Below are 13741 nucleotides of genomic sequence, written 5' to 3'. Positions count from 1 at the left end.
ACTGAAGTTCCGGTGGAGCTCTACAGAGTTTGGAGTTATCCAGCTGAGTCTGGCTTATTACTGGCTGCTGTGCTCAGCTCCTTCCCGCTGTGGACCTGGTCTAGGATTGGGTCTGGTGGTTCCTGGAACTCAGCAGAAATTCCTACTCAGCAGGAGGGGTGGGGCGGGTAAGGTGGAGTGGTGGGGGGCAGCCCGAGGGTGCGGGAGAGGGTCCGGCCCATGCTGCGCCTGGGCTGGGACTGGTCCCGCCGGCGCAGCGTAGCATGAAGCTCTCCACACACTCACCGGACCTGGGCTAGGACTGGGTCTGGGGGTTCCAGGAAGTCGGCAGAAATTCCTACTTGGTGGGAGGGGTGGGGACGTAGGGCGGAGTGGTGGGGGGCAGCCCGAGGGGGCGGGAGAGGGTCCAGCCCACGCTGCGCCTGGGCTGGGACTGGTCCTGCTGGCACAGGGTAGCAGGAAGCTCTCCACACACTCACTGGACCTGGCCTAGGACTGGGTCTCATTGAGAAGTATTGGCGATATAACAGTTAAAGGTTTTTCAGAATTCAGCTGTGTATTCATCAGATCCTGGGCTTTTCTTAGCAGGTAGATTCTTTATTCTTGTCTGAATTTCATTCATTTTTAGTGAGTTATTCAGCACTTTTATGTCTTCTTGGTTATCTTTTGTAATTTCTATGTGCCTAGGAATCTGTCCATTGCTTCAAAAGTTTCCAATTTGTAGGAATACTACTTTTCATAGTTGTCACTATCTTCTGCATTTTGATAGCATCTGTTGTGATTTCATTCTCTTCAATTCAAAATACAACCATGTCTTTTCCATCTTTCTTTTGGTAAATTTGAGTATTTATCTATTTTGTTTATTCTTTTGAAGAACCAGCTTCTTTTTTTTTTTTTTTTTTTTTTTTTTTTGGTTAGAACAACTCAGCAAAATAAAATTCCGGTTTATTGTTGGACAACACTGTTTCACACATATATTACATGGACCAAAATAAATAAATAAATAAATAAATAGCAACATCCTAGACAAAAAAAAAAGAAGGAAAGAAACCTTTCATCTTTTGTCTTTTTAACCATCTCATACAAACCAGCTACTTATAGTACAGCTAAGTACATACACAAAAAAGGTTACTGGAATGCTTGGAATAAGATTTTTGTTGTTTTTGCTTTTTTTTTTAACAAGGTTTTTTTTTCCTCCTTTGAGATTATAATGAACATGGTACACCCCACGTAAAGTCAAAGTAGGACAGAAGACGTTCTGAACCCGCAATCATCAAAACTGGCTGACCCCTAACAATATGTACAAAAATATAAAATGTAAATAAAGACACACACAAATTTTCCTTTTTAAAGTACTTGTAAGAAAAAAAAGCGGGGCCTTGGAAGTTTTGGTTCTTCCTCCCTGTTGCAAATTCGTGTGTGGTTTCAGTGGGGCGGTGGTGGAGAGCGGTGTCTGCTGGTGGTTCTGCCGCGGTGGGCAGACACCTCTCTACTCGAAGGTGACCACGTTTAGATTCTCAGACGTGAAATGGAAAGTGAGTAGGTTACGGTAGCCTTTTTTAAAGTTAACTTTTCCTTTTTTTTTTTTTTTTTTTTTTCTGTCTAGTCATCCTCGTCGGTCTTCTGCTTCTTGGTATCCACGTCGTCATCCTCATTGTCCTCAACTGCCCACTTGCCCATAGCTGCCTCTGCCTTCTCATCCTCATCTCCATCCTCTTCCTCACCATCACTTTCTTCCTCCTCCCCCCCCCCCTTCACCTTCCTTGTCTTCCTTGCCTACCTCTTTGTCGGCCTCCTGCTCCCCATTCTCCTACTTAGCTTTCCCACTCGCAAGGGCGTCTCTGCCATTCTCCGCAAACCTCCTTCTTTCCTTCAAGTCCTTGGTGGTGATCTCTGAGCTGGTGTCCATGGCAGTGTCTGACATGGTGGGGCATGCTGTTGGTTTGGTGCAGCCGGTGAAAAAGAAAGCCAGAGTTCAAGGACTCTGGTGAGACTACTGAGGAACACCAGAGAGGAGGTGGCTGCAGTAAGCAGGGAGACTGTCTGAGAACAATGCAAAGATGGCTTTTTAGAGCAGCCAGTCAAGAACCAGCTTTTTAACATGTTGAATCTTTAAATATTTTTAAAGTCTTCGTTTTATTGATTTCTAATCTGTGTGATTTCCTGCCTTAATTTCATTTTGGTCCTACATTGGTTTTGTTTCTCAAGTATATTGAGGTTGCTCATAAGTTTGTTTATCTGAGCTCACTGTATCTTCCTAATGTGAGCATTAATAAGCTTTCCTCCTCTGACTGCTTTCATAGTGCTCCAGAGGTCCTGGTGAGCTGTTCAGGCACCCTCAGTATCTTTCAGAAATGTTTGAATTCTTACTTGATTTTTTTCTGTGACCCATTGGGTGTTTAATAATATGTTACTAAATTTCTAAGTGCTTCAGATAAAGGTCTACTCTCTAGAATTTATAAAGAACTAAAAACATTAAAGCACCAAAATTTAAAGACCCTATCCAGAAATGGACATCTGAGATAAACACATACTTCTCAGAGGATGAAATTAGAGAAGAAAAGAAATATATGAAAAAAAATGTTCCACATGACTAGCCATCCATGACAGGCAAAGTAAAACACTGAGATACCATCTCACCCCAGAAAGAATGGCTATCATAAAGAAATCAACCAACAACAAATGTTGGAGAGACTGTGGGGAAAAAGAAACCCTTCTCCACTGCTGGTGGGAATGTAGACTGGTGCAACCATTATAGAAATAGGTGTGAAAACTCCTTAAAAAACTAGGACTGGAAATCCCATTTAAACCAGCTATTCACCTACTGGGAATTTTTCCAAAAGAACTGAAAAAGTCATATCATGGGGATATATGTGTACCTATGTCTATAGCAGCAAAATTTGTGATAACCAAATCTTGGAAACAACCAAGATGCCCCTCACCTGAGGAATAGATGAAAAAGATGTGGTATTTTTATACAAAGGAGTATAAAAGATACTATAAAGAATGATAAACTCAAAGCCTTTATATTTAAGTGGATGCCACTTGAAGATATTCACATAAGTGAAATAAACCAGAACCACCTGTGTAAATATTATATAGTCTCCCTACTGTAAGAACTCAAAAGAAGTAATAAAAATAGAAAGGTATAACACAATGAAAAGAAAAGCAAGAACTTAAGGAGTAGACAACAAAGACAGGGCAAGGAGAAAAGCTAAGAAACATGACAAGGCCAAAACCATACATTTATATGCACAAGATGGTTAAGGCAATGATCCTGAGAATCTTCAGCATGCTTTTGAAACTAGCAGTTAACTGGTAAGATTCTCACCCTGACTACATATGCTGAGACCTGTGAACTAAGAAACTGCACTGAAGATAGCAATGTGTAATAGTAGGGTCATGCTTGGAATGTCTGTCATTCTGGTTTTCTAAATACATACTGTTTTTCATGTCATACCGTTTACTGCCATACTGTCTGTCAAGTAAATGTTTGTTTAAAAAAAGAGTAATAAATGAAAACAAGAGACAAGAGAAAAGTGTCATAGAACTGTCCTGCTACGATGCTGTATATGGTTAATTTCTAAATTTCTGTGTAAAAATATGTAATTGTACATTCCTTTTTTTCTTTTCTTTTCTTCACATTCTTTAGGGATTTAAAGTTTAACATATCTATATTTGATAGAAAATACTTGTTCCATGTTATGTCCATATTTGATATTCAGAGAGATAGTGAGGTTAAGCTCAACTGCCTATGTTTTAGGGTAATAAAATCATTAAGCTTCTCTTTTGGAGAGATAACAACTTAAGTTTGCAGACAAAAAATATGGGAAAAAGAAAGGCTTCAAGGGCAGCCAACATTTTGGCCCTAGCCTTTTAAGGTCAGTGAAGACTCAGGTCTTAGGAAAACCTGTACTGTAATATCCTGCAACTCAGTTGTGTCCCAAATTTTCTGATCAAGGAGATTATGGGGCCACGGAGGAAAGTGATGATGTAGAGTATTCCTAAGGAGAGTCACATAGAGAGAAAATATTCTCTCTGGCTTTCACAGAGAGAAAATTGGTCAGGCAATGGCCATAACTCAGGCAGAAGCTCTAGGCCGTATGGTGGTGGAGGCCAATATTTTACCAAACCATGAAATCAAGGTGGTTATGGTGGTTCCACCAGCAGCAGTAGCCATGGCAGTGGCAGAAGGTTTTAAACACTCTCAGGAAACAAAGCTTAGCAGGAGAGAAGAGCCAGAGAAGTGACAGGGAAGCTACAGGTTACAACAGATTTGTGAACTCAGCCAAGCACAGTGGTGGCAGGGCCTACCTGCTACAAAGAAGACATGTTTTAGACAATACTCATGCATATGGGCAAAAAACTCGAGGACTGTATTTGTGACTAATTGTATAACAGGTTATTTTAGTTTCCGTTCTGTGTAAAGTGTAAAGCATTCCAACAAAGGGTTTTAATATAGACTTTTTTTTGTACCCAGGCTGTTGATTGCTAAATGTAATAGTCTGATCATGACGCTGAATAAATGTGTCTTTTTTTAAAAAAGTTTTCATTGAATATACATCAATTTAATAAAGATATGCTTTGGGGAGCTCTTTTCATCTTATTGTGTGGTGTTCTGGAAGCTTCATTTAGTTGTATGTTGAAATCTTTTCTCATTTGGGGGAAATTTTATGCTATGATCTCTGTAAAAATATCAATAATTCCTTCTGTGTCACTTCTATCTTCTCTAGCTCTCCTTAGCCTTAGGTTAGTCTTCTTGTTGCTAGCTAGCAGAATCTCACTGGTCTTTTCTGTTCTCTCATTTGTGTGCCTGTGCATGTGTGTGGGTCTGTTTTTTGAGTCTGTCTTCATAATTTATGATTCTGTCCTCAGTTTCTAATGCTCTGGCCATTCTGCAGTTTATATAGTCTGACCAGAATTTTTTTCAGATATCTGTCTGATATCTTTTTGATGATTCAATATCTCTGGTGACTTTGTCATTCATATTTTGAACTGTTTGATCAGTTCTTCAAAATGTTTATTTTCCCAAACCCAGTTTAAGCATATTGAACAGTACTTACATGAAATTTGAGTTAACTTCCTCTGTGAATGTACCTCATTTTATCATCTCTACGGTAATCTTTTTGCAGAACCCCACCAACTGGCCTTTGTGCTTTCCTCTGCATTGCATTCCACTGATCTTCTTTAGGAAAGCTGTGAGAACTTGGGTGGTTTCTATTGCCTTGCTTCCTCACAGTTTGGTGTGTATGCGTAGCAAATTTTTATTGCTTATGATTCGCAGAAAATGCAGATATAGGAGACTTAGGGAGAAGTCCAATTGTCAGCCAATATTGCATTACCTTGGCTGTAGTAGTAAAGGCAGCGCCCATAGTGCCATCAAGTTCAACGCAATATTAAAACACACTCAGAACTACTCGTGCACAGCCGTGGAGGGAATAAGAAGCACTTTGGTTGTAGTGAAGACAATCAGGTTGTTTATATATTTACCCATAGTGGATAAGACCACTATTCCTGCTGGATGTAGGCAGCAGTGTCAGAGCTCAACTGTGCCACCAGACCCCATACCTTCTTAGGACTGTCCTTCTGATGCTTTCACACTCCAAACCTGCTGTCCCATAATGCAGTACAGGCCCTGCAAACTTCCAGGTCTGACCCTGGGCTTGCAGAGGATTCCATGGGTTCTGTGTATATTCTGCCCCAATCCAGAATGTCTGTTAAGGCTGTCTTTCATGTGCACTCTGGTAGTCCTGAAGTGAAACTTCTCCTAGGTGTTAGTCACTTCTTTCATCAGGTTGATCTGCTGGCTGTCAAGTTGTAGTAGAAACTCTCCTTCCACCCCCAGTATACTTAGGTTGTTACTTGCCCAGGTAATAGGTCCTGCTCCAGTTCTGGTTGTTTTTGTCTCTCATAAACCAAAGCTCAAATGACAAACCATTCTGCCTCTGTTCCTCCTGCTTGCTTATCTTGTATAAGACCAGACCATCACAGGTCAGAGACTGATATTTTGTAAATGATCCTAATTTGTGCCTGTCAATGTAAGTAAATCTGCCTTTAAATCTTGTGTGTTGTTTCAGTGTTTCTGCGTGACATTGCAACCTCTGTGGTCCTGTGCTGTGGAGACAGACCCTAGGAGAGGGAGTCAATGCTGGCTAAGGGTAGAGACCATGGTTCTGGGGTCCTCCTGGTTATTAGGTACACTGGTTAGCCCAGGTGGGCAACATCATCACCTTGTATGATTTACATTTAAAGAAATCATGCTTGGGGCTGGGGAGATAGCTCAGGAGAATAAGCACTTGCCTGGCAAGTGCAAAGGCCTGAGTTCAAACCCTGGTTCTGAAAAAAAAATAATGCTCCATTTTGCCAATTTAAAAGGCTGCTACCCCCAAGTTGTTGGCCACATGCTCCATTCCGTCAGAGTCCAGCAACAGATCCTGCTTTTATCTTATTAAGGGAAGATCCCTGTGCTCTAACTTGGCTCAATCCCAACCCACCCCCAGAACAGGTACTCCTGTTGGATTCCATTTGCATGGAATATATATATATATATATATATATATATATCCTCAAAAGTGAAGTAAGTATCTCATAAGCAGCATATAGTTAGACTTTTAAAAAACTCATTAACCACATATCTTATGACTAGAAAAATATTAACCTATTTTCAGGCAAAGTAATTCTTGAAAGTTAATATCTTGCTGATGTGATTTCATTATTCTCTAGGTTATTCTTTCCTTTCTTCTCATCCAACTGTCTTCTTTTGTAATTAAGAGACTTTTCTCTTATAGATTGTTTTTATCACATATTTTTATTGGCATTTACTTATGGGTGACCACAAAAGTTGTAGAACATTTTAAAGATAGAACATACTATTGTAAATTGACAATATTTAACTTTGCTGACACACATACCCGTAAGTCCTTTCATCCATAAAATGAAGATTATGACTCAGTAGACTAAAGCACCTAATTTGGCAGAGCACAGTGGCTGGAGTTTGATCCTCAGTGAGCAGTGTTGGCCCCACCCCCAGGGTGTGCTGAGACTGCCATTGAGACTGGGCATGGTGGCTCCTGCCTCTAATGCTAGCACGTGGGAGGCTGAACACAGGAGAATCACTTTGAGTCTGATCTACATAGTAAGACCCTGTAGACCCTGTCCTAAATACAGAAAGGAAAAAAAATGAAGCATATGAATAAACTTATAAGGAAATTTCTTGTCTTTATAGTGTTTCTTTCTAGGCCTTACTTATGTACAGACTACAATTGTGGGGAAATTGTAGCTGAATATTTTTGATTCTGATCTGTCCAGAACCATTTCAAACAGCAGTAGAAGGAATGGGAGCTTCAGAATGAGACAGATTTGACTCAGCATTCTGCTATTTCTACTCAGCAGCTTCAGAACAGCTTTGCAAGTAGTGTGCATTTCTACACCCATAAAAGCACAACCCTCTGATTTTAACTGACTGCTTGATGGTCAGACAAAAGATTTAGGCTAGTCACCTGAAAACTGAATGGTAGAAAGTGGAGTTAAAAGACAAATAAATTAGAACCAAGTCCACTTAGAAACAAAGCAAGAGAGACAGAGAAAAATATTCCATTAGCCTAGTGTCCAGCTGTTCAGAATGAAACACTCACTTCCTGTCCTTTGATGAGTAGGTGAGTGCCTAAGGATTTCTGAAGACCCAGAATTTGAACTTCCCTTAGCTTGTCTATGTAGTGGGAGTAACAATAACAACTGTGCAGTGAGCACCTCGTTTTCACCTGTGGTCTGTTCCTGTGCTCCCAAGAAGGGGCACACTCGGGCTCGCCATGTTCCCTGGAATGTCACTTGGTCTTCTTCATTTCCCCCATCCATATAATTTCATCCTCACTGCACCTTGAAGAGTCACAGTTACAGCTTAGTGAAGACAAAGGAGGAGAGAACTGTAATTGAGTAGGACTGAGGGGGGAAGCAATAAGGGAGGATGGAGAGAGAGAAGGAGAGAGGGGCAAAGAGAGGAAACAGAAGAAAGTACTGATGTACAGAAATCAAAGTTTCCTGTACAATTGCTACATCACAAACCAGAATTGATAGTTTTGTGCCTTCTTTTTTTTGGTATGAGTGATTGAACTTAGGACCTTGCACTTGCCAGGCAGGCGCTTATTCTACTGAGCTATCTCCGCTTATTCAGCCCAGTTCTTTGCTTTTTAATTCTGACTCAATTTGAATGAGAATAAACATAGAGGCAGCTGAAACAGCAGATCACGTGTGAAATTGGCTGCTATTTAAGCAAGCAGAACACTTGTGCAACACATTTGCTTGTGAACTGGAGCAGGAGAGAAGCCCAGGGATTCATTACCCTGGTCTTCAGAGGAGACAGGAGCACCATGAGCACAGCAGGAAAAGTAAGCACGAGGATCGTACTGCTTGAAGTATATTCTCATTAATGTAATATTTAAAAAGACAGTTTTTATGAGTAATCTAAAATCAATATCTGCATTAAAATAGTACAATATAATTTCTCAATATATGTTATAATATAGGATTAATACTGAACTATAGCAGAAATACAGTGATCTTGACAACCACTGAGACGAATGTAAATATTCTCAACTAATGAAGTAAGATTTCCAACTTTGAATAAAATGTTTATCAGTTTATTCCAAAGTAAATGTGATTGATTTGTAAGCCTAACACTACAAAGCTTCTTTATTCAAAGGTTGTTTTTATAGTAAGAAATTTTAATTTAAATATGTGAGTCTCAGCAATCATATTCTTCGTATGAATGCATGAATACTACATTTTTGATTATATATATATATATATATATATATATAATATTTGAGGAATTCAATTCAGAGAACTTTCTAGAGAAATCCTGTAATACAGTATTTTCTCCAAACAAAAATCAATCAGATTTGAAGAAAAAGTACTACTACTAAAACTTGAATCACTTGTTAGCACTGAGAACACAGATATTTGGTTCTATTGTTATGGAACATGTTTGTTTCCTGTGTTTAAAAAACAGAGACCTGTGTGCAGTCCTTCAATATAATTAATTTATGCTACTTAATTGCTTAATTTGAAAAGGCTGGACAACTCCTTCCAGAATAGTTGGCATTTTAGGATTTAAATGCTTCATCTAGGACCTCATTCTGTGAACTCTCTTGACAGCTTCTGAGTGACAGAACAGTGTGACAAAACAGTGTGTAAGAACATTGTTACAAGTCTTGTTGGAAAGACATAAGAGGCCAGTTGTCACTCCTCTTATTCTACTTCATTTTTTGTCATTCATTACTGGATACCATTTATAATAGTACTTTACATTTCAAAATAGAAATTAAATTGTCCAATAAGCACTTAAAAAGAAATACTGAATTTACAGACTAGAATATGTAGAGTAAGTACATTATGAAAAATAAATGAACAAGCAATCAATCCTCTCAGATCACATGGCTACTTAGTAAACTTTCACATTAAGTTACTCTTCCTGAATTTCATTGTTCTCCTACATGGTGATGGAAATAGCAACTTTATAAAGAAGTTGTGAAAATTTACAAAATTAATATTATAAAACATATAGAAGAATACCTGATGCTTAGAAAGCAATCAATACATGTTAATTACTATTATTGCTGTTATTCAAGTTTTTCTCTTTTTTGGGGTATTTGGTATAGGGTCACACTATGTAGCTTGGACTGGTAGTGATCCTCCTGTTTTCAGCCTGCTCAGTGCTGGGATTACAGGCATGCACCACAACACCAAGTCTCGGTGGTTGGCTCAGCCTGCCAAGGGTTCGGGGGGCAGTGGTATTTGGTGCCTGGAATTGATCCTGATCCTTGCACTTGCCAAAGCAGGCCCTTAGTTCACTAAGCTATTTCTCTCGAGCTTTAAGTTTTTTTTACATAGTGGTAAAATAAAGGTAGCACTGAATGGATCTCTTTGTTCTTGAAACATTGGCAGGAGCAGTTAACAAGGAATATAGGGAATAAGGGTAAGAAAGGAAAAAGTTAAATTATCATTATTGAAGATGCCATGATACTCTACATAGAAGATCCCAAAAACTCTACCGAGAGACCTCTATATTTAATAGCCAAATTCAGTAGCATAACTGACTACAAAGTCAATACTCAAAAATCAATATCTTTCCTGTGCACAAATAATAAACTTAATGGAAAAGAAACCAGAGAAGCCACACTTTTCACAATAACATTCAAAATGATGAAATAATTAGGAATCAATCTAACGAAAGAAGTCAAAGAAATGAAATTGAAAACTTCAGTACTCTGATAAATAAGATTGAAGAGGATATCAGGAATTTAAAAATATCCTTTGTTCTAGGGTAGGAAGACCCAACATTGTAAAAATGGCCGTACTCTCAAAATTGTATACAAATTTATTATAATCCTGATCAAAATTCCAACAGTATACCTCATATCCCAAAATTCATTTGGAGCCAGAAGAGACCTGGAGTAGCAAAATCAGTTCTGGACCATAAAGACAAGGCATGGCGCATCTCAAGCCCTGACTTCAAACTATACTGTCAAGAAATTGTGACAAAATAAACATGGTACGGGGAAAAACATATCTGAGGACAAATGAGACTGATTAGATGATGCAGACACAACTACAAAAACATTCAGCCACTCTATAATTGCCAAAGGAACCAAACATCTGTAGTGGAAAAAAGATAGTCTTTTTAAAAATGCTGCTGGAAAAACTATTCACTCAGTTATTAAGTCAAATGGGATTCAACATTTCATCTATGCAATAAGGCAGTAATTCACCACTGCTTTTATAGTAGCACAGGCCACAATGTGCCTGCCAATCTAAGGTCACCAATAATCACGACCTATCCATTATTATTGTATCAATTCCAAATCTCTTTTATTTTTATTTTGGGATTGACCATTTTGTACATTCTCTAAACAGATTTCATGAATAAATATTGAACATCACTGTCAGAAGAAAATTTATTACAATCCTGATCGTATTTCCAATTATGCTAATCCCTTTGAAACATGCTTTCCTAAATGCACGTTTTACCATAATGAAGACAGGTTTCATGGTTTATTTCCAAACACTGAAAATGAGCATTCATCTTTACTTTACGAAATATAAATGTAGGAGATGAGATATCTAGAAATTCAAATAGATAATTCTCCAATTTCTGAAATAGGTACGTGTAGTTAAAAGCATATTGCATGTACACACACACACACACACACACACACACACCATACTACATTTTATCTCTGAAATTTTAGCTTAAATCTGATCTAAAAGCCAAAACAGGCTGTCAAAGTTATTTCACTGGAGTAACATAAGCATAAGTCATGCAGAAGGGGCAGAGAAAGAAAATTACAGAGAAGACATAAACAAATGGAAAAGGAGAAGTCTCCATGTCTGGCAAAGGTAATTGCATGCTTTTCCAGCTGTTACTGCTTCACAAATTTTTTAAAGATATTTTTATTCTTTTTTATTTTATTTTTTATTTCTTTTTCTTTTTTTTCTTTTTTTTTTTTTTTACAGTGCTGGGGATTGATTTCAGGACCAAGTGCTTATTCTACTGAGCTATCTCCCCAGCCCCAATATTTTATTTCTTGTAATAAAAACTGTTCATTTCTATAGAGAATGTATTGAGTATGGGGCATGGGGCTAGATGCATACACAAAGGTGAAGAGACACAATCGCTGATAGCAAAACTTTCATCTTTCTGTCTGATGTTCCAGGTCATAAAATGCAAAGCAGCTGTGCTATGGGAGACCAATAAGCCTTTCTCCATTGAGGAGGTAGAGGTCGCACCCCCTAGGGCCCATGAAGTTCGCATTAAGGTGAAAACTTTTCTACTTCTATTTCATTTTAGGTTTAAAATCTCACAAAATTTCAAAATCAATCAACATTAAGTATTTTCATAATGCTAATCTGTAATTTTTGTTTACATAAAAAGTATGCATTAATCAATGTTACATAAAGAAACATTTCACGATCACTTATTTAACATGATTTATTATTCTACATTGTTTAATTCACAAAAGAAAGGTTCGGGAGAGTTTTGCATTCTTGAGAATAAATGTTTTGTATTTTGATGGAGAATGTATTATAAACCAGAACTTAGAATTCTTTACAAGCAGAATTTTGAGACATTAATTATGTTAAATCTTTTACAAACCATAGCCATTTCTGGATCTTATCATGTGCACTTTCATCTGTAGATGGTGGCCACAGGAATCTGTCGCTCTGATGACCATGTGGTTAGTGGACACATAGTGTCCCCTTTTCCTGTGATCCTGGGCCATGAGGCAGCTGGCATTGTGGAAAGCATTGGAGAAGGGGTGACTTCAGTAAAACCAGGTACACGATTCACACTCACTGAATGTGATTTGGTTCATTATGCCAAGATCATCTAGGCCAGATCAGGAGCTGCAGCCTCTGGAGACGTAAATACTCTCATGGGGCCTGGATGAACAGGACCAAGAGGTGACCCTTTCCCTTTATCTCAGTCTGACTCAGGCATGCTACAAAAATGACAATGTATTTTATCCTTCAACATCTACTTATCGAGTTCATACTTGATGCCAGGCACCAGATTAGAGCTGGGTGTACATGAGCTTCACAAGCACACAGTGCCAGCCAAAGAGGAGTTCATGTTCTAATTACCTCCTTCATAGTGGGGCAGAGCACTGCGTCTGTCAAGAGCCAAACAGAACTACAAATGGGACAAGAAAAAAGACAGGTTGTGGCCCAGTCCCTACATCAGTATATACCATTGTTCTGTGCTGACTTTACAAAATAGTGCTTCAAGGCTGTGACTGAGTCAGCAGGACCTCTTGTCAGGTGGGGATTGAAGCCCTCTCACCAACTTCCTCTTCCAATATGGCCACCTTCCTGATAACAAAAGCATAGCTACAGAGCAGAGGGAAGGAACTGAAAGAAAGACAGCAGAAAGTAAGCAGCCACAATGTCAATTTTAAAATAATGGCTACAGTGAAATGTAACAAGTTAATAATTATTTGAGTGTAATTCTCAATCCTAATTTAATTATGCAGCATTATGTTTTCATAATGAGAGTGAATTCACAAAACATTTCCATGCCATCACCTATACATAACATTTGTTCATAAAATGTGAGAGCCTAATAATTCTTTTTAGTTTCCTTGAAAAAAGCAAAAACCACATGATGAAAAACAAAAACCAGGCTGGGGAAATAACTCAGTAGAATAAGTGCTAGCCTGGCAAATGCAAGCCTGAGTTTTCAATCCCTGGTTTCACAAAAACAAAGCAAAACAAAATTTGAATTCTAAAACATCACATCACTTGAGCTACTAGATAAACCTCCATCTTGTCCAAGTAGTATATTAAACTCTGAACAGAAAATAAAACTAGCATAGTTTTTGTTGGAGGGCATGTTATTGCCTTCAGTTAGAAAAACTAACAACACATGACAATTTTTTCTTTTGCCTGCCTTATCTACAGCAGTAATAATAGATTTTTCATAATTACTAGCCAAAAGTATTTCAATTTCAGTTACTATCATGAAAGAAAGCATTTAATTTATTGTTAGGATTTTCAATGGAATGTTTTGAATTCCATGCTATTTTTGCTAGTTTTATCCTTACCAACAAGTTTTAAAAGCTTTCACTTCATCAAAAAATAAGCATAGACTCTTGAAAGTTGAAAAGTAGATGATCAAACATATTTTTTAATGTAACCAAAGGCTAAATCTTTAAAATTATAATGGAATAATTACATTTATCTTTAT

General features: G+C 38.1%; 1 protein-coding gene and 1 pseudogene across 5 annotated transcripts in view; one reads left to right on the top strand and one right to left on the bottom strand.

The window, feature by feature from the left end:
• LOC101593148 (alcohol dehydrogenase E chain-like) overlaps positions 1 to 13741 on the top strand; it is a 178167-nt gene that overhangs the window by 153894 nt on the left and 10532 nt on the right. For 3 of the 4 annotated variants that reach the window (XM_023703881.1, XM_023703880.1, XM_023703879.1), the window contains exons 3-4: positions 11712 to 11813; positions 12195 to 12333. In XM_023703881.1, coding sequence (XP_023559649.1) covers positions 11712 to 11813; positions 12195 to 12333 — 241 coding nt within the window. Of the gene's footprint in view, positions 1 to 8307; positions 8385 to 11711; positions 11814 to 12194; positions 12334 to 13741 lie in introns of those variants that run through there. The other variant, XM_004643702.2, reaches the window with a different exon arrangement.
• Positions 1564 to 1924, bottom strand: LOC101559776 (annotated as a pseudogene). Its single transcript, XR_192827.2, has one exon. The product of XR_192827.2 is annotated as a prothymosin alpha-like (transcript).

Source organism: Octodon degus, unplaced genomic scaffold, assembly GCF_000260255.1.
Source record: "Octodon degus isolate 3935 unplaced genomic scaffold, OctDeg1.0 scaffold00183, whole genome shotgun sequence".
In the NCBI taxonomy this organism is placed as follows: domain Eukaryota; kingdom Metazoa; phylum Chordata; class Mammalia; order Rodentia; family Octodontidae; genus Octodon; species Octodon degus.
This window is presented reverse-complemented; position numbering and strand designations above follow the sequence as displayed.